The sequence below is a fragment of the Somniosus microcephalus genome, chromosome 22 (genome assembly GCF_052327205.1).
Source record: "Somniosus microcephalus isolate GS21.2 chromosome 22, FLI_Smic_1.0, whole genome shotgun sequence".
NCBI classification, from domain to species: domain Eukaryota; kingdom Metazoa; phylum Chordata; class Chondrichthyes; order Squaliformes; family Somniosidae; genus Somniosus; species Somniosus microcephalus.
The window spans coordinates 62,073,665-62,092,445 of NC_141008.1; the positions used below are offsets into that span (position 1 = coordinate 62,073,665).

At 41.4% G+C, this 18,781-nt stretch overlaps 1 protein-coding gene across 6 annotated transcripts in view; it reads left to right on the plus strand.

Annotated features, from left to right (window-relative positions):
- synrg (synergin, gamma) overlaps positions 1-18,781 on the plus strand; it is a 109,919-nt gene that overhangs the window by 44,870 nt on the left and 46,268 nt on the right. For all 6 annotated transcript variants that reach the window (XR_015073260.1, XM_085964926.1, XM_085964927.1 and 3 more), the window contains 2 exons: positions 3,478-3,540; positions 6,401-7,390. Coding sequence is in view for 5 of the 6 variants with exons in the window: in XM_085964926.1 (XP_085821052.1) it covers positions 3,478-3,540; positions 6,401-7,390 (1,053 nt within the window). In the remaining variant the exon portion in view is untranslated. The remainder of the gene's footprint in view (positions 1-3,477; positions 3,541-6,400; positions 7,391-18,781) is intronic.

Consider the following 18,781-nt stretch of genomic DNA (forward strand, 5'->3'; position numbering starts at 1 on the left):
GTACTCAAATCCTCTCGCTATGAAGGCCAACATAACATTTACCTTCTTAACCACCTGCTGCACCTGCATGCTTACCTTCAGCGACTGGTGCACAAGGACACCCAGGCCTCGTCGTACTTCCCCTTTTCCCAATCTATTGCCGTTCAGATAATCTGTCTTCCTGTTTTTGCCACCGAAGTGGATAACCTCGCATTTATCCACATTGGGCAGATGCATGGCAAATGCAGTATAATCACCCAACCTGTCCAAATCATACTGGAGTTTTTCTGCATCCTCCTCGCAGCACACATGCCCACCCAGCTTTTTGTCGTCTGCAAACTTGGAGATATTACATCCAGTTCCCTCGTCTAGATCATTTATTTATATTATATATATATATATATATAATTTATATTGTGAATAGCTGGGGTCCTAGCACCGATCCCTGCAGTACCCCACTAGTCACTGCCTGCCACTCGGAAAAAGACCCGTTTATTCCCACTCTTTGCTTCTTGTCTGCCAACCAGTTCTCTATCCAAGACAGTACCTTACCCCCAATCCCGTGTGCTTTAACTTTGCACGCTAATCTCTTATGTGGGACCTTATCGAAAGCCTTCTGAAAGTCCAAATACACCACATCCACTGGTTCTCCCTTATCTATTCTACCAGTTACATCCTCAAAATATTCCAGTAGATTAGTCAAGCATGATTTACTTTATGTAAATCCATGTTGACTTTGTCCGATCCTGTCCCTGTTTTCCAAGTGCTCTGCTATTACATCTTTTATAATGGACTCTAGCATTTTCCCCCACTACCGATGTCAGACTTACCGATCTATAATCCCCCATTTTCTCTCTGCCACCTTTTTTAAATAGTGCGGTTACATTAGCTATCCTCCAATCCATGGGAACTGTTCCGGAGTCCATAGAATTTTGGAAGATGACCAGCAATGCATCTACTATTTCTAGGGCCACTTCCTTAAGTACCCTAGGATGTAGATTATCAAGCCCTGGGGATTTATTGGCCTTCAATCCCGTCAATTTCCCCAACACCATTTCCCTACAAATACTGATTTCATTCAATTCCTCCCTCTCATTAGACCCTATGTTCCCCGACATCTCTGAAGGTTATTTGTGTCCTCCTTTGTGAAGACAGAATCAAAGTATGTATTTAATTGGTCTGCCATTTCTTTGTTCCCCATTATAAATTCCCCTGATTCTGCAAGGGACCTACGCTTTGACTTCACCAATCTTTTTCTCTTCGCATATCTATAGAAGCTTTTACAGTCAGTTTTTATGTTCCCTGCAAGCTTACTCTCATAATCTATTTTCCCCCTCTTAATTAATCCCTTTGTCCTCCTTTGCTGAATCCTAAACTGCTCCCAATCCTCAGGTTTGCTGCTTTTTCTGGCCAAATTATATGTTCTCTCCTTGGATCTTATGCTATCCCTAATTTCCCTTGTTAGCTACGGTTGAGTCACCTTTTTTGTTTTTGTGCCAAACAGGGAAGAACAAATTCTGTAGTTCATCCATGCGATCTTTAAATGTTTGCCATTGCCTATCCACCGTTAACCCTTTAAGTAACATTCCCCAATCCATCCTAGCCAACTCGTGCCTCATACCATCGTAGTTCCCTTTATTTAAATTCAGGACCCTAGTCTCTGAGTCAACTACTTCATTCTCCATTTTAAAGAAGAATTCGATCATATTATGATCGCTCCTCCCCAAGGGGCCTCGCACAACAAGATTGCTAATTAATCCTTTCTCATTACATAATACCCAGTCTAAGATGGCCTGATCTCTAGTTGGTTCCTCGATATATTGGTCCAGGAAACCATCCCGTATACACTCTAGGAATTCCTCCTCCACCGTATTGTTACTAACTTGGTTAGCCCAATCTATATGTAGATTGAAGTCACCGATGAAAACGGCTGTGCCCTTATCGCACGCGTCTCTAATTTCCTGTTTAATGCCATCCCAAACCTCAGCATTACTGTTTGGGGGTCTGTATACAACACACACTAACGTTTTCTGCCCCTTGGTATTTCTCAGCTCTGCCCATACAGATTCCACATCATCAGAGCTAATATCCTTCCATACTATTGTGTTAATCTCCTCTTTAACCAGCAATGCTACCCCACCTCCTTTTCCTTTTTTCCTGTCCTTCTGAATGTTGAATTCCCAGTCTTGGTCACCCTGGAGCCATGTCTCCGTAATCCCAATTCTATCCTATCCGTTTACATCTATTTGCGCAGCTAATTCATCCACCTTATTATGAATGCTCCTCGCATTAAGACACAAAGCATTCAGGCTTGTTTTTTTAACACTCTTAGACCTTTTAGAACTTATTTACTGTGGCCATGTTTGATTTAAACTCTTGACTGCCTGCCACTTTTGCTTTTCTCCTTCCTGTCTTTTGCTTCTATCCTTGTTTCCCATTCCTCTGTCTCCCTGCACAGGTTCCCAACCCCCTGCCATTTTAGTTTAAACCCTCCCCAACAGCACTAGCAAACACTCCCCCTAGGACATCGGTTCCGGTCCCGCCCAGGTGCAAACCGTCCAGTTTGTACTGGTCCCACCTCCCGCAGAACCGGTTCCAATGTCCCAGGAATTTGAATCCCTCCCCCTTGCACCATTCTTCTAGCCACGTATTCATCTGAAATATCCTTCTATTTCTACTCTGACTAGCATGTGGCACTGGTAGCAATCCTGAGATTACTACCTTTTGAGGTCCTATTTTTTAAATTTACCTCCTAACTGTCATTGCTAGCGGCAGGTGGTAAGGCGGGGGGCGCCACTCAATACCCGGTCTGGGGCGCTACTGGAGCGTTGCACACTCGACTGACGTCATGATCTGCCGGTGCAGGAGGTCGTGGCGATAGTGTTTAGCGCCGCCGCAAAATGTCTAGTTAATTTTGTGAGCGGCGCAAACATCGCCGCGCACGGGCGCTAGTTGCTTTGCGCCCCATTATCGCCCTCTTAACTAACGGGAGGCGCAAACCAACTGAATTTTTCCCCCCTCTGACTCGGAGGCAAAAGTGCAATTTCTGAGCCAAGGCTGATACCCAATATTCTTCGGCTCCTCTCTGGTAAGGCGACATCTGTGGCGCCTCAAGATGTGATTTATTTTTCTGTTTTGTTTATGCATTTGTACTCCTCAAGTGAAGGGATGTTGGCACTGGGATATGGAGCACCTTGCCTTTTCAGGCTCCCAGTATCATCATTTGCAAGTACCAATTTGAGCTGCCTCCATGACATAATTGTGTAACACAAAAAAAAGAGTTCCCAAGAATGTTTTGATGAGGAGGAGAAAGTGTGAAATTTTCAGATTAGCGCTGCATCATAAACTGACACTTAAATTAATGTGAGTCTGTCGTACTTTAGCTGAGGAAAAGTTTTGCACTAGATTGTTATTTTAGCACATTATTAATGAAATAAGGTGAGGAAGGTGCAAGCTTATTTGAATACATTATGACTCCATTTGAATTTTTTTTTAAAGATTTTGGCGACAAGTACAGTGTTTTTCGGGAACTCGGCCAGAGTGCAGAGAATAAATCCTCAGGTGAGTGGATGCTGAGTAGTGTGTATAACCACCCATGCATACAATAGCTGTGGCCAGTAGAGTACGTTCAGATTCCTTGTATGAAAGGCATAGTGTATCCCAAAGAGCTAGAAATGATCGTGTATTTAACACATGTAGACTTGCTGGTTACTCTACAAATCCTGTCAGTAGCAGTGCTTTTCCTGACAAATTTGCTTTCAAGTTGGCCCAGAGTTGAGACCACCATTGACATTCAATGGAGATGATTCGGGATGCTCCCAGTCATTGGTGCAGTGGCTAAGCAGCAAAGAGACACTGACCTGGTGCAAAAGCAAAATACTGCGGATGCTGGAAACCTGAAATAAAAATAGAAAATGCTGGAAATACTCGGCAGGTCAGGCAGCATCTGTGGAGAGAGAAACAGAGTTAACGTTTCAGGTTGATGACCTTTCGTCCGAACTGGTGGGTCACCAGGGGGGAAAAAAAACAAAAAAACACACACACACACACACACACACACACACACACACACACACACACACACACACAAACACACATCAGGGATACTTCTTCTGGCAGTATATTTTCTGACTATAGAATGGGACATTATTATGTACAACAAAAATGCTCACCTTGGATTTTCTCTTTCTTCCCCCCCCCCCTGCCCCCAGTGTTTTTCTGATGTATTCTTGCAATTCCCAGCTGAAAAAGAGTAACAGTCATCATACAAATGAAAATAAAGTGTAGGAACTTTAGTGCGCCAGTATTGTCTAGATGTCCAGTTGATTGGGCAGATGTGTTTATATTTTAAATATTTTTATTTGTGCATTTAATTCTCGTCAGAGCTAAAGGAATTGTAAGAGAGTTTGTAAAAAAACTAAAGTATTTAAATATTTTGTTGTGTTTTGTTTTCTGCTCTCAGCCTTTGTTTTAATTGAATTGGGATGGAACAGTATATCTGTATTCCACCACATTAATCTAGAGAGTGCATGATGTTTCCTGCTCACTGTTGTTCATTTAGTGGATTCCCTGCATTGACCATGGTATTGGGGAGGGAGGGAGAAGGTGCAGAGCAGAGGTGCTCCCATACAGAAAGAGAAAGAAAATCCAAGGTTGAGCCTTGCTGAGCTGCTGTTACGTATCTCTTCATTCTAGTTTGCAAGTTGCACTGTCAACAGACTGGGGACAGGTTGCCTTATCTACCTTTTTCATTGGGGGAGTAAGGTGGTGGGTACATTTGGGGAGAAGAGAAGAAACATGCACTTTATGGGCCCAGGTAAACAATTGTGATGGTGCACTATGATCACGTAAACGACTTAAAGTAGAAAATGATTACCCCATTGAGGCAAGAAAGGCAGGAACAGTTATGATTCTACTTTTTTTTGAAGAGGGAGTTGGAAATTAAACCACTTAACTGAAACAAGCCTGAGTTGTGGTATTTTCATTAATTTTATTTTTTATTTTTTCACACACAGGATAACTTGACCATTGCAACTTGGTAAAAATATCATGAGTAATTTTTTAATTAAAAAAAAAAGTAGTCACCATAGTATGGGCCCAAAGAATCGCTGCCAGGCATAATAAGTGCACTGTGTATTCGCAAAGATGTGAGCCTGAAGATTTGCAACTTTAAAACAGTTTCCCTACTGTTTCTCACCCCAACTTTTTTTTTTATAGAGTAGTCACATTTTGGCAGGGTGATTGGCCATTGAAAATGTGTGGTTGCAGCTTCCCTGATACCTCAGCAGTGTATCCAGTGAATGGCTGAGCCAGAGAGATCAGAAGGGTCACAGGTTTGATCTTTGGTCTGTGCTGAGCCACAGTAGCATAGGGGGCTACAATTGGCTTCAGTGTCCCACAGTTAGGAAGGCCAAAATCAGCTAGTATCGCTATACATTGAGCCATGCTGGCAATGCATATTTGAATGGTAGGTGAATACTATTAGCAGTGGATTAGCAGTGGTACAGCCCTTGGTTGAATAGCTATCTGACACTCGCCTTTAAGTTTCGCACATGAAATATGGTCACTAAGATCTGGTACTGAGCAGTGCGAGTTGCCCATGGCATGAAGTCAGTACCTTTAGAAGTAAAATTGGTGGAAAAAGGTGAAGAAAAGTTTTTTTTTAATATATTGTCTTCCAGCTCTTAATGTAGTCTCCAAGTTGCTTCATACAAAATATAAATGGTGGTTTAAAAACAAATCACTATCTCATATAGAAGATGTATTTTGAACTGCAAGCTTAAGTGTTATGGAGGGAGAAGTGGGAGAGAGATTGAAAGTCAATTGACTGGGCCAAGAAAGATGATAGTTGCTCTCAAATAGATAAGGCAATGTTTCTTCTTTTTTCACCCCCTCCAAAAGGCTTTTTGAAGGAGTTATTACAATATTTCCAGATAGAAAAATGAAAAATACTAACAATAAAATAACAGAACATTTTCCTTAAAAAGGCAAAGGTCAGTTCAAACATTTGCCAATAGTGTGAGCAGAACCAGACAGTGTGCCATCACTTGTGTGTGGACTGGATAGAAACTAGCAGAATGCTGCCACACATGTGCCATGGGAAATATCCAGACCATTTACCCATCGAAGCTGGGTTAAAATTCTCACTTTCTTTTTTCCAGATTTACATAATGGCCCTAATTTGGGTCATTTGGGTATTTAAATTTGGTTCGGTGATCATCCCTCTTCCCTACAATGAGAAATTAAATGGTGGTATGTTCTATGTAGGGTTTTATTCGGCAGTGCATGCTTGGTATGGGTTGGTGCTTTGGTCTTAGCTACTAACTTGGAAATGCTTGTGTTTGTGTGCTGTGAAACGTGAAACATAGAATTCCGTTCTTAACTGCTGGTATTTTGTCACTGAAAAGATGTATGTTTGCAGGGGAGGGCTTTGCAGAATTCAAGTCACCAGGGAATGATGATGGATTCACAGACTTCAAAACTGCAGACAGCATTTCACCAGTAGATTCTTCAGAGCAAGCAAAGACATTCACAACAGCCTTTCCTTCTGTGCCATTTCTTCAGCCACAATTGCAACCTGTAACGCAGCCTAAAGACACTTTCAATCTCACGGACCTTTTTACATCTGTCAGTTGCACTGGAGAGAGCAAATCTGTGTCAGTTCCACCAGTTTCTGTGACCTCATCCATTACATCATCTGTATGTGTTGCATCGTCATTGTCATCGTCACTATCATCTGGTACTTTTTCCTCAGCCAGTAGCAAGGCTGCCGGTGGAACTGATGACTTTGGGGACTTCAACCTTTTTGGCGTAGCAGCCAGTACTTCGTCGGGTGGGGGATGGGGTCAGGATGAATTTGCAGATTTTATAGCTTTTGGCAGCGCCGGCACCACTGGATCCTCTGAACAAAAGGCAAATGATAAATGTAGTGTTTTCAGGCAGGAGAAGAATGATGGCTTCGCAGCATCTTTCGATGCCTCCCTTGGCATAACAGAAGGTGGACAGCAGCCTCCAACCTCAACTGTAGACAAGTATGATGTCTTTAAACAGTTACCTGAGGAAGGGCCTGTGATGGGCTTTGAGGAGCAAAAAGACAGCACCTCCCTTTCCCAAGGGAAGAATGATGATGACTTTCCAGTTACCAAGCTGCCCCTTGCATTCAGCACCTTGGACAAGACTTTCGTAGATAAACTCTCTGCTTTTAAACAGGCAAAAGAGGACTCTGCCTCGGTGAAATCGTTGGACCTTCCTTCTATTGGTGGGAGCAGTATTGGTAAAGAGGACTCGGAAGATGCCTTATCTGGTCAGTTTGACATGAAGTCAGCTGAGGTTGGTGGTGATCTGAAGCATGTATTGTCTGACAGCTCGCTGGATTTACCACCTGTCATTGGTCAGCTGCCTCCTGTTCCAGGTGAGGAAATGGTTCGATTGATCTGGTAAATACAGCCAAATCATCTGCAAACTGCCGTTACCTTTCTATAATGCCGCACCAATGATTTACCATTTATATATGTAGTTGTCCATTCGTATGATCATGGCTGTTGGGAATTGTTTTGAGTACCACTGTTCTTCAGTGGACGTAATTATGTTCAGTTATTAACCATAGTGGAGAAATCCAACAAATAGCCTTGGTTTTGAGCTATCATCAGGCAACTTCAATTGTTGGGGTACCTACAGCCACTGTATTGCCATCAGTTACCATAGTTGAGCCAGCATAGTTACTGTCAATATTTTTTTCCAATTAGAGTGTAACAATTGTTCGATCAGTACTTGGAATGATCCAAATGGTGTTCGCTTTTTCTGAGCAGACACCTACATATTCAGGTCATCCATTATAATGAACACTTGAGACAATCCCAGAGAGCGCGACAATTATAGTCAGGTTGGGCGGCTCTGTGTTAGTTGAATTATTTTAACTGCACCCTTTGGAGCAGCATTACAAATTTCTGTTTCCTTTTTTTTGTGTTGTGGGCAATATTCAATAGCTATTGCTTGTACAGAAAGGAACACGGTGCCTTAACATGGTGCCTAGTTTTAACTGCAATTTTCTTACAAAGTTGCAAATAACACTTTTAATTATTGTGAAAGGGCCACCATTATCGAAGGCCAGCATTGTTGTTTATATTTCCAGAAAGCTAGTTTCAAAATTTTGTCTGGGATAAAGAGCTTTAGGCTTCATTCTAGATGTTAGCGTCTGGGCATAAACTTGAGTTTGCCCTGCTAAGTACAGATTAGTGTTCGAGTAGTTAAGCACGGTCTGTTCGACTGATGGTAAAACAGACCAGACAATGGGGACAAATGTGCCAGTAACATGTAAATAATCCACTGGACAAAACTGCATGCTAATAAGGATGATGAAAGAACTGATTGGTGGGTTGCTGGCCGGGGGGGGGGGGGGGGGGGTTCCAGGTCTACTGACTGGTGTAACAAACATGCATAGCACCAGTTTTCTTGAAAACCGAGCCAGAGTGAGAGTGCCCATTATATTTCTCTCCTTCCCTTTCTAAATATTTACTTTTGTCAACTAGCTTAATAATACAGTATAAATAATGTACCAAAAATTAAATACCTTGGGTTGTTGTTTAAAATAGAGCCTGTTTACTCAGCCGTCCATACACCGCTGACACGCCACACTAAATTTGATGAGTGGCGATAATGTCGGTGTATATTAATTATATACTTGAAGGTGTGTATCTAATGGAGATTATGTGTGATATTTAAGAAATGGGACAGAGGGCCTGAAATTAGACTAAACTGAGTCTCATACTTTTCAAATGAGCTGCTCACAGTGCCGAGACTCTTACTGCAGTATGGGAGTAATGCCTGTGCACTGTACCCTAATGCCAGTGGCCAGCACAAGGGTTTTCTTTCAGGATGCAAAGTGAAGGCCCTTCACTGTGGAACGAAGTTGGGAGAGTACAGAATTGGTGAGTACAAATGTATTGAGAGTTCCTCAACCTTTTAAAATTTGCAAGAGCACATCAACAGTTAAAATAAGTGTGCTGAAAGTGTGCAGCTGCAGAGTTAGACTCCTATGTGAAACTGTCCTAATTAGCTTAGAACGTCCATAGAGTAGAAATGGTCAGATAGCACTGTTCATTTGAAAATTGTATTTTCTTTACTTTTAAAGTGCTTTGCAGCGATCTGAACTGGAGGTCTGGCTGTAGGCACAAGGCTGGCGTCAGTGCATCTGGTACAGTGTTTGTCTTCATTGTCATAGGTTGTACACCACTGTGCAGTGAGTGAAAAGTTCAAAAGAAACTGATATTTGAATGTAGATGGGATAGTAATATTAACAATCGGTCATTTATTTCATTGCTGTTGTGGGACCTTGCTGTGCACCAATTGGCCACAGTGACTATACTTCAAAAATAATTCATTGGCTTTGGAACACCCTGAGGGCACGAAAGGTGCTATTCAAATGCATGTTCTTTCTATAATGGCAGCATGTGTTTTTTTTAAAATCCCTTAATTAAAATCAGCACGTACCTGCACGGAATGAGAAGATGGGCTGGAGATGACATTCCAGAACTTCACTAGCTATTGGTAGACTGGTGCTGGGAGATGTGCAGGAGCAGCTCAAGGTGACGGGTTTCTCCTTCTCGCATTGGAAAAACTGATCTCTGGCTGAAAAGCGGTTCCACAGTCCAATTTTAATAGACAGAACCAGGAGGTCGTTCTTTGATGTGCTTTTGACTAGAGAAACTAAGGCCAGCTACGGTGGGATGATTTATCTTCTACACCTTTCTGGCAACTCCAAAAGTGCCTCGATTAGATAACTCATCTGTATTGTAGTCACAAGTAATACACTATCCTTTTATGTTAATTGAGTGGTGGCACCTTCACCTAATACCATCTGGCAACAAAACGCCATTTCCCTAATATTTACTCATCAGCAGTGTTAGATTTGACAAGACCTGTTAAGCATCTGTTGCATGGGAAGGTGCTTTATTTAAAGTGTACTGACATGCTGGTCAAAATGTCGTCCATAAACCATATTTAGTTTTATTCCATCAACCTTAACTACACACCATCTCCAAAATAATTTGTCGTTTAGAAGCTGTAAGTAAATGTGTGATTTAGTGATCAAAGAAGTCTGTAGCCTGAGGTACTGTTAAAATGGAGAGCCTCGTTACTTTTCAATGAATCGAACTAGTTTCATGTGTAGAAATTAAAAACAAATTAAAATAGGATGCTTTTCTTATGAGATTTATTAAACAAGTAGATTCTGAAAATTGTCATTGAGACTAGGAGAGAGTACAGAAAATCGAATTACATTTTCACACTGTTAAATACAAGGGAATAAAATCTCTGTATACTATTATGTAGTGGTCGCATTTAAAATGGAGTTTAAATTTCTGTCCTTTTGTTGGATGCAGTGCACTAGTGTGGGCTCTTGTATGGGAGTTCCTCTGTGCTTTGTTACAGCGCTAATGCTGTGTTTGCCTGGCACAGTGCTTTTTGCAGTTTGGCAAAAATTGCCGATTTCTGTGTTGGAGAATGGGTATTCAAAAACATCTTTATTTCACATTACGTACTTTTCACATTGTTAAGCCCAGCTGGTGCTATAATTTGCTCAGTCAGTTGTTTATAATTGTTATGCCGTGCATTTTGCTTTCATTAACCATGGCATCTTCTCCACCCACATTTTCTTTTCTTTTCTTCTCTCTCTCTCTCTCTCTCTCTCTCTCTCTCTCTCTCATCATCTCTCTCTCTCTCTCTTCATACTTACCCATGCATATGCACCACCTGTTGATTAATATGTTTGGATCTATGAAACAGCATATGTGTAGTTTTTTCCAATCAACGGTTGCCAACAACTGACTTGCAGCTTTTTAATTATATTTTGAGAAATCTGGGTTACGGGTCAAATCTCAGTGAAGATCATCACTCTGGCAGGAAGGAGCAGGTGAGCGGATTAAATAACTCCGGACATGGTTAGGAAATGCCAACCGTTAAAAGTCAAAGATTGTAGGAGTACAACACGAGTCCCCATAGATTTTTCACCTCACAATGGCATAAGGAGGTTCATGCTTCAGTTATACAGGGCATTAGTGAGACCACATCTGGAGTACTGTGTACAGTATTGGTCTCCTTATTTAAGGAAGGATGTAAATGCGTTGGAAACAGTTCAGAGAAGGTTTACCAGACTAATACCTGGAATGGGCGGGTTGTCTTATGAGGAACGGTTGGACAGGCTAGGATTGTATCCGCTGGAGTTTAGAAGAGTAAGAGGTGACTTGATTGAAACATATAAGATCCTGAGGGGTCTGGACAGGGTGGATGTGGAGAGGATATTTCCTCTTGTGGGAGAATCGAGAACTAGGGGTCACTGTTTAAAAATAAGGGGTCGCCCATTTAAGACTGAGATGAGGAGAATTTTTTTCTCTGAGGGTCGTGAGTCTTTGGAACTCTCTTCCTCCGAGGGCGGTGGAAGCAGAGTCTTTGAATATTTTTAAGGCAGAGGTAGATAGATTCTTGATAAGCAAGGGGGTGAAAGGTTATCGGGGATAGACGGGATTGTGGAGTAATCAGATCAACCATGATCTTATTGAATGACGGAGCAGGCTCGAGGGGCCGAGTGGCCTACTCCTGCTCCTAATTCGTATGTTCGTATGTAACAAAATAAGACGACAGATATTGTACACCAATGTCAGTTGTTGGAAACTGCATTTCTCTATTACATAAATTCTGTGTTCCAACCCCTGCAATGTAATTACTGCTGTCATTTTGTGAGTTGCCATTAGAATAAGGATCGACAACAATAGACCAAGAAACCTGTTTGAATGCTTCACTGAGTTAAAGGACTAGTGTGGTGCAGTGATGAGGGACAATAGAAAGTGGGAATATTATCTTACATCTGCAAGAATGTGTTTACTATAATCCTTTCAGGAAGAAATCCTGCCATCCGTACCTATTTCTGGCCTATATGTGACTCCAGTCCCAGTTCAGAATTACTAGTCAGGAAAGTGAATTCAGCCAGATAAAAGGGATCGTGTGGTATACTTTATCATTTTTTACATTATGAGGAGAATTATGAAATAGTTTAAGATTCACTGAAAATGTTAATCCATATGTTCACTTGTTATATGAACATTGAAAAATGACAGACAGGAAAAGACCCACTGGTCCATTTAGCCTGTCCTATATAGTTGTGATGCTGACTTTATCACAATACAGATACTCCTCACCTGCCTAGAGCCATGTAATCTCCTGGGAGAAATGAAAAAACAGAAAAAAAAACAGGCCAATTAGGGGGAAAAACCTCTCAAATTCTTCTCCGACCCATTTAGACGATCAAAACTATTCCAGGAGATCACATGGACCCTCATTTCTGTTATAGGACCTCTTGTGCGAGGTGATCTCTGCCCCAGCCAGAAACAGGCTTTATAGTGAATTGTCTTGTGAATATAACTGAGTACCCTGTTTGCTTTAGTTATAGCTTCACATCATGGTCATGAACCTTTAGAGAGTGGTGCACTAAAACACCCAGATCTCTTTCTCTCACCACTGGCTTAAATTCTGTTCTGTATTCATTCGCGGGATGTGGGCGTCGCCCTTAAGGAATTTCTTGCCCGTCCTTAGTTGCCCGCAGAAGGTGGTGATGCAACTGAGTGGCTTGCTAGGCCACTTCAAAAGACAATTGAGAGTCAACCACAGTGGTGTAGGACTGGAGTCACTTATAGGCCAGACCAGGTAAGGACAGCAGGTTTACTTTACTAAAGGACATTAGTGAACCAGTTGGGTTTTTATCTAGTGCCGACCCAATCTATAACCTGGAATTGTCAAGTTGCTAAATTCAGATGACTTCATTTTTGTTGTTAATTTGGGGAATTCTATAGGGGGTAGTGAAAAACTATGTTCTGTAGGATCTATGGGAAAATTCAACAATTTAACCTCTGTTTTCAGTCTTGGTGATGTCCCGCACTGTGGTCTTGTGCGCCTCACCTAGATTTCTCAAATAAAATTAAACTGTTTGACAACTGTAAGTTAGTTATTGACAATTATCGTTTGTCCAAACTACACATGTGCTGCACTGTGGATCCAACCAAATTATTCATTGTGAATAGTGTATGTGCGTGTGTCTGTGTTTCTGCTCTTCCTTGTTTTGCAGTTGAGCATCGAGGGTAAGGACCAATGTTGCCTCTAATTTTTTTTTTGTGCGGTCCCTTTTAAATTTGCTGTGCGGCATCTCATCCAGCGGCGGCAGCTGGTGAGCAGCCTGCACGGGGCCTTGCGATTGATGCGCGGCCACACACCTTAGGGGGAACATTGGTAAGGACTCCTGCTTATCTTGAACAAAGTAAAACCTCAGTGTTTATATCTTCAAGTGTACTCCTTGTAGTGCCCTCTGCTACCTTGGATCTTTGTATGCAACACATGTCCATTTATTTCCCATGTTAATGTGTTGCCTATGTTTCAAGTACACTCTGATCCTCTTGGAACAAGTTGAATTTTATAAGAAAAAGTTGTTAGATTTTTATTAATGATGGGCCTTTTCACAGTTTGATCCAAAACATGTACCTATTACATTATTTTTAATCCCCTTTCTTTAAAAGGACTAATCTCCTAAGATTGTAGACTACTTTTTTATATTGAATGGAGTTTTTGATAGCTGCCAGATATATTCTCCTTTCTATATTTGCCTGTATTCTGTTGCCACAAAAAACTTGTTACAACAGTACCAGTTATGTGCTGATGCATGCCTTCTAAACAATGTCACACTTGCCTGTATTATCTTGCCACTTGTGCTGTTTGCACACCTTGCTCCCCACTGCAGAACACTCACCAAAACTTTGTGGTCAAAACATACAGTCGAGAGTGTCCAATGGTGCATCAAGGGTCTCATATGACCAACGTGAAGCTCGAGTGGTTTCTCCCTATTGCACAAACCAAGGGATGTTTTCTGTTCTTGACACATTTTCTATCGTACATTGTATATTCAGCTGGAGTTCACGGGGCTGGCTTCTGTGATTGGGGGAGGTGGTGAATGTTGACCGTGGTGGGGTGGTGTAAGTAACTAGCTTCTTTAATGTAAAAAAAACAACTTAAAAATGAGGGTTTTGAAGTCATTGCACCCACATGGCTTGGAATCCATTTCTTAGCTATTTACATGGTGAAGCACCTCTTTTTAATAATTAAACGTGCTGTGTAAATGCTATTTTTTTTATTCGCTCCTGGGATGTGGGCATCACTGGCAAGACCAGCATTATTTGCCCATCTCTAATTACCCTTGAGAAGGTGGTGGTGAGCCGCCTACTTGAACCGCTGCAGCCCGTGCGATGAAGGTACTCCCATAGTGCTGTTAGGGAGGGAGTTCCAGCATTTTGACCCAGTAGTTGTTGTTAGAGTGGTTGAGGCTGGGCTTTTTTTAAGCAGGGGTAGTGATGGGTGGCAGTTTTGAAGGGGGAAGGGACAATGTCAGTAAGTATTGGAACAAACAAAGTTAGCTGAGTTAGTAGCAGCTGGGGTGGAGAGAACGCATGGTGGGTCTTGTGGAACAGGTAAGTCTGGTAAGTCCTGGGTGGGTAGATAGGAGAGAAGTTGCTGAGCATTGCAGTAAGGGAACTGTGATTGTGGAAGAGCTTGGAAATGTTGTGGATAGTCTCCTGGAGGAAGCAGATTCTGCGGAGCAGTTCGGTTCAGTTTTTGGATACAAAGACAATTTTGAGCTTCTCACACTGAGTTGGAGATGAAGGTGGAGGATATAATAAAGGGTGGCCAAAGCAGGTTAATGTGATTTTGGGATTGTCCTTGCCTTCCAGGCGTAACAAGGAGTTAGCCCCAGAGAAGGAGAGATGCTGCTGCTTGAGGTGATCTAGTAGTGGATGACCAGCCTGATCGTATGCCCTTAAGCCTACTGTCCTCAGATTTGAGGTTTTAGAAGTGGTGCGTGTATCAGGAAATGGCAGAAAGGGAAGCTATGATGGCATCTGAAAGGGACAAGGGTATCAAAGAGCAAATCCAGCTGTTGATCAGATTGACCGAGATGATGGTGATGTGGCGGCTGTTGGAGCAAAGGAGAATTAGTTAGAGAGGGCTTTGGGGATAGCTTGAGGGGTAGGCGGTGGGCAAAGGTGTCTAGGCCTTGAGTGGTGGCATGTTTGAGGCATGGGTGTAAGTAGGGTATTTAGGTGCTGAACTAGAGTGCTGTTCTATCACAGGATTCATTTCACTTCAAACCACCTTGTTTTTTAAGGCTGTAATTTAATCTAATTTTGGTCTCGTAATTTATTATATTGTCTGAACCCTTGAATTTAGATGCCTACTCTTTGTACAACACAGCAAACACATTGAATTCAATCCAGCACAGCGCTGAAAGAGAAAGAAACAGCAAGACAACATTTTGATGATATGTTGTAGAATGGCACGTGGAAGTGCCAGAGTGGTTGAAAAACATAGGGAATGACTCGTGAATTTGATGGGGAATGGGACACCAGACAGCAGTATTGATAACAAAAATGCTCACCAGCATTTGAGAAGTATTATGGTTTTGTAATTGTTAACGAGAGATGAGGAAATGGTTAGGGTTGGAATCTTATTATTGATCTGGAGTGTACATTTAAATAACCAATGGTGTTGCATTCATTTATGCCAGCACATTTTGTGTTCTTTCTATAATTGATTTTGTCAGCCAGCTGATGAGAATCAGTTCGCTGTGGCCATGTTTTTGTAGAAATGTATCTGAAAACCTTTGATATCATTGGTCATTATTTACAGGGCAAAATTTCTGGGGACCCTATTGGGTGGCGGGGAAGGTTGTGCACCCATACAGATGCTTCTATTTTGTCGGTCTCTTTCCTTCCCTGACTGGGAATAAGAAACAGTGGGCTAGATTTTACACTCCTTCATCGACAATGGGCAGATAATCTAGCCTGTGATCCATGGCCCCTGCCAGTTGGTGGATGTCGCTCTGGTTCGTAGAACACACTTTTTCTATCGCTGGTCTGTTACCGATGTGTTTATATTGCGTAGCAACTTTAAGAAGTAGTCTTTTACTATTGACTAAGGCACTGCCTGCTGTGTTAACTGTCCCATTTATATTGCGGACGCTTTCTACAGAATCCAAGATAATTGTACTTGTACTCGATTGATATGTGTACTTTTTTATATTGTTTCCAGTTATCATGCCTTCCCCAATGGCCGGTGAATTTTCATACAGGCCCTTGACCCTTCTCCAGCGGCTGGGGAATTTTCACTTAGGCCATTGAGCAAACAAATGACGTTGGCAGACAGCTGCTCAGCCTGCAGGCAGCCAGTAAGATGTCACTCTGCATCTTCGATGGCAAATTTTTATCGTGCTGTCAGGGACAATTAGTGCCGCCACCGTCACCTCTTTATTTGGGTCTTGGAGCCTCTGGAGGCAGCAGTGTTACAGTACTTTGTTTACTGTGTTACAGTTAGTGAGCTAATCCAGTATTAGTGAGATGACCTCAGTCTATTGGAGCAGTGTTCATTTTCTCACATTTAGATACCGGGCACCTGGATAAGTGGCATTAAACCATAGCATTCTCGGGCACTCGTGCCTCTTCAGTGGCCACTGTTTGAGAACCATTTTAGCATCATCATTGCCAGAATGAATTGTAATGATCAACATAAATATTTAACACTTGTCAATCTGGGAAACAGATTCTGAGCGTTCTCTTTCAGTTTAAGTATGATTTTCCAGCTAGCCTTGCATGTAATGAATTTGTCCTTTTTATATTAGGTCACTTAATGAGTGATTCTGAAGAAGTTGAGCCATTTTGTTGAGGGTAGGGAATAAGTGGAAAAAAGATTGTGAATTTTACTCCATGCTACATTACCTTTTTTTATGCTTGAACATACAGAGAGGTAGTTATTTATTAGTGAAGCCTGTGTAGGCTCTGATCTGGTTATCTTGGCTGAATGGAGGATAAGGTCTTCAGAGGAAATTAAGGGGAGAACTGTAGATTAAAAGCAGTATTATTTATCCAGAACCAAATTTCTGCTGATGTGCCTCCATGTGACAGATATTGAGCCCCTCAAGTATTGCTCAGTGGGGTCATGTCTGACAGGATTACAGGCCTGTATAATTCTGCTCAGTTTAAAATCGTGAATGTAGCTGCAAGCGTGATATAGCAGGAATTAACTTGTAAATATAATTGAAGATTAACTCAGCAACATAGAAATAGCATCACTTGTTGTAGATTGACATTATGGCTCTGCAGTCTACTGAATTTAAAGTTGATTAAATTAAATTATCTGATAACTACATTTTTTTTTTAGCATAAATTTCCACTTTAGTCTTGTTATTTATATTGCTTCATTCAAATTACTGAATAATTCATATTTTTAGTGACAAAAATAGCTTTGAATTATCAGGAGTTGAGTGTATTGCGTCTTCCTCGGTGTAATGGCTATTTGTTTCTTCAAATCCTTGCAACATTGTTGTCCTTGATGTAGAACAAAAACACTTAAAAACCTGTATTGTGGAAAAACCTGTATTGTGAATTCCCCTGGTGAGGAAAAAGCTGTAACTTAAAGTTGCAGAGGTTTATTTTTCAAAATGAAGTCAGCAGCATCCAATCGATAATGTGTGTTTATCTATCATTTGAGATATTTGACCAAACTTCTGGTGGCCAACTAGCTGACGAGATCAGTTCAATGTGAGAAGTCACACAGCACCAGGTTATAGTCCAACAGCTTTATTTGAAATCACAAGCTTTCGGAGCGCTGCTCCTTCGTCAGGCGAAGTATTCTTTAGACTTCACCTGACGAAGGAGCAGCGCTCCGAAAGCTTGTGATTTCAAATAAAACTGTTGGACTATAACCTGGTGTTTGACTTCTCACATTTGTCCACCCCAGTCCAACACTGGCATCTCCACATCAAGATCAGTTTAGTTTTAGAATGTGTGCTATGTTGTACAGATTTGATCAAAAACTGAAATTAATGATCTTTAGATTGTTGTTTCAAAATAAAAATGTATTGAAGTTTGTAGATGCAACCATCACACTGACACACGTGCAAAGTTCGGCATCGTACTTCAATAAAAATACGAACAAAAGAAAATCATTCATTTCTAAAGTAAAGACACCTCCCGCCAACAGAAAATATCTTCAAATTGACTTTGTTTCACGCTTTTATATAAAAAAAATTAATTGAAAAGAAAGCTAGTCTGATCGCTAATTGACCCGTGCATCTTTCTCTCATTGCCCCAGAAAGGTGCAGGAATTCCCCTCGTGGCCTTAAAGGGACACTTTAAGTTACTCACAACTGCACTTCAGCAGCAGAATTATACATGGTGTGTTGCATGGTACTGTATAATGGTCCCGTCCTTATAAAACAGCATCTCCACTAATCTACTGTGAACAGCACCATAAGAAGTGTTAACATACATTATAAAATATAATATACACGAGGATTGCTTGGTTCTAACAAGTAACATTTTGAAAGCTGTTAAAGAAAATGCCAGGTCACATAGGAAGTGCCATCAATTGAATCAAGGAATTGATGGCTGTTGGTGCATTAGCCACGTTGAGGCCTGGTAAAGTAGCTCCAAGCAAAGAGTCTTTTTCATACCATTGTATCAGTAATGGAAGAGAAGTGGGATACTATAGTTACGGGTTTAAATGTAATTGTAGTTCTGCTGTTCCCTTCCTCTGCCACTTGAGAATTGTGAAACTACCCAGACTATACTAAGGGCTTTTTATTTAAACAAACTTTAAATTGGAGCAGTGAATGGTTTATAATCACAGTGCCATTAGACCCAGGGATGGCAGTTTTGTAAAAGTGCTGCTTTTTAAAAAGAAATGTCCCTGTACCAGAATGATACAACAGCCG